Genomic DNA, 2270 nt, shown 5'->3' with positions numbered 1-2270 from the left:
GTTTAACAGGAGATATTATGAATGATATGATCAGAGAGCTTTCAAGTAGAGGGATAGAGTTAGGATTACGGTATCTTTATATAGATGGTAATAATCTCAGTACAATTAATGGTGCTTCACTGGCTTCTTTAATGTCTCCAATACTAGATAGGCTTCACTTGAGTAACTGTAATTTAACAGGCGATATTATGAATGATATGATCAGAGAGCTTTCAAGTAGAGGGATCAAGTTAGGATTACAGTCTCTTTCTATAGATGGTAATAATCTCAGTACAATTAATGGTGCTTCACTGGCTTCTTTAATGTCTCCACAACTGATTCAGCTTCACTTGAGTAACTGTAGTTTAACTGGCGATATTATGAATGATATGATCAGAGAGCTTTCAAGTAGAGGGATCAAGTTAGGATTAGAGTCTCTTCATATCGATGGTAATAATCTCAGTACAATTAATGTTGCTTCACTGGCTTCTTTAATGTCAATTTCTCCACTACTGATTGAGCTTAAATTAAGCAACTGTAGTTTAACAGGCGATATTATGAATGATATGATCAGAGAACTTTCAAGTAGAGGGATCAAGTTAGGATTAGTTTCTTTATATTGATGGTAATAATCTCAGTATGATTAATGGTGCTTCACTGTCTTCCTTAATGTCAATTTCTCCACAACTGTGTCAGCTTAAGTTGAGCAACTGTAGTTTAACAGGCGATATTATGAATGATATGATCAGAGAACTTTCAAGTAGAGGGATCAAGTTAGGATTACGGTATCTTTATATCGATGGTAGTAATCTCAGTACGATTAATGGTGCTTCACTGGCTTCTTTAATTACTCCAATACTACATACGCTTCGCTTGAGTAACTGTAGTTTAACAGGTGATATTGTGAATGATATGATCAAAGAGCTTTCAAGTAGAGGGATCAAGTTAGAATTATGCTTTCTTTATATAGATGGTAATAATCTCAGTACGATTAATGGTGCTTCACTGGCTTCTTTAATGTCAATTTCTCCACTACTGATTGAGCTTAAATTGAGCAACTGTAATTTAACAGGCGATATTATGAATGATATGATCAGAGAACTTTCAAGTGGAGGGATCAAGTTAGGATTACAGCTTCTTTATATAGATAGTAATAATCTCAGTACAATTAATGGTGCTTCATTGGCTTCTTTAATTACACCAATACTACGGATTACGGTATCTTTATATCCATGGTAATAATCTCAGTACGATTGATGGTGCTTCACTGGCTTCCTTTATGGGTAATTCCATGTCAAATCAACCAGAGGTCCCAGGTCGACCAACTCGGATTTTGATGAAACTCCATAAAAATGGTCCACTATGTGAAAAATCAACATACACAAAAGATTAGCCCTACTGGATATGTAGTTTACGAGAAATCGACGCCCCCATAAAAGGGGCGTGGCTCTTCAAGATGCGCAAACAAAATTTCCTCCAACTTTGGAAGCTTATAACTCGGGATTAGTAATAGCTATCAAGGTCAAACTTGGTATTCTAACTTACTTTTCACCATATTACACAAATATCAGATCAGATCAGATTAACTGTTATCCCTTCTCTTTTGAAGTTATCTGCACTCAAAATAGCCACTTTGTTTAACGACACAATTTTTTTTGTGATTTTCGAGGTCACCCTGTGTCCATATGAGTGAGTGTATACATCTTATATTACAGATATATTATCTATGGGTAGTTGTCTCTCTAGCCACAAGCAAGCACAGGCTGATCAAATGAATTAAAGTGGAATGGCATCCATTCAAATTTGGGACCAGCCCTAAGAAATTGAAAAAAAGCCTGTTTCCCATTAACGGTTCGTCATGTGAACAGTTAAAATCTTTTCTTAAATTTACACCAGTTAATCAGATATATTAGATCTACTTATACCACAAATTTCAGCTATAGTACTCAGCTCCTTCATGGTTAGATACTAATTGAGAATGACATTTGTAACTGCAAGTTGTTCGTGGAATTATATTTTATGTATTCATATTAATCGTCTTTTGAATTATATTTTCATAGCTTTTATAATAATAATAATGTAAATAATTAAATTCACTATAAAGTAATTGAATTGGTCATTTATCTAATGTAGTTGAGACATTTCTGGTTAATTCTGTTGAGGATGACATTTGTAACTGCAAGTTGTTTGTGGAAATTATGTGTTTACAGTGTATGTTAATATATTTTTATTTATATATTCATATTGCTTGTAATAATAAAGATGTAAATAATTTAATTCACTATAAAGTA

General features: G+C 33.6%; 1 protein-coding gene across 1 annotated transcript in view; it reads left to right on the top strand.

The window, feature by feature from the left end:
- Nucleotides 1-602, top strand: part of LOC117116305 — a 15802-nt gene extending 15200 nt beyond the window's left edge. The window contains exon 8 of the mRNA XM_033260327.1: nucleotides 388-602. Coding sequence (XP_033116218.1) covers nucleotides 388-602 — 215 coding nt within the window. The remainder of the gene's footprint in view (nucleotides 1-387) is intronic.
- Nucleotides 603-2270: the final 1668 nt, after the last annotated feature.

This window comes from Anneissia japonica, unplaced genomic scaffold (assembly GCF_011630105.1).
Source record: "Anneissia japonica isolate Jap-2015-1 unplaced genomic scaffold, ASM1163010v1 scaffold287602_len1038180_cov171, whole genome shotgun sequence".
Taxonomy (NCBI): domain Eukaryota; kingdom Metazoa; phylum Echinodermata; class Crinoidea; order Comatulida; family Comatulidae; genus Anneissia; species Anneissia japonica.
Note: the sequence above shows the minus strand (reverse complement) of the source record. Positions and strands in the feature narration are given on the sequence as shown.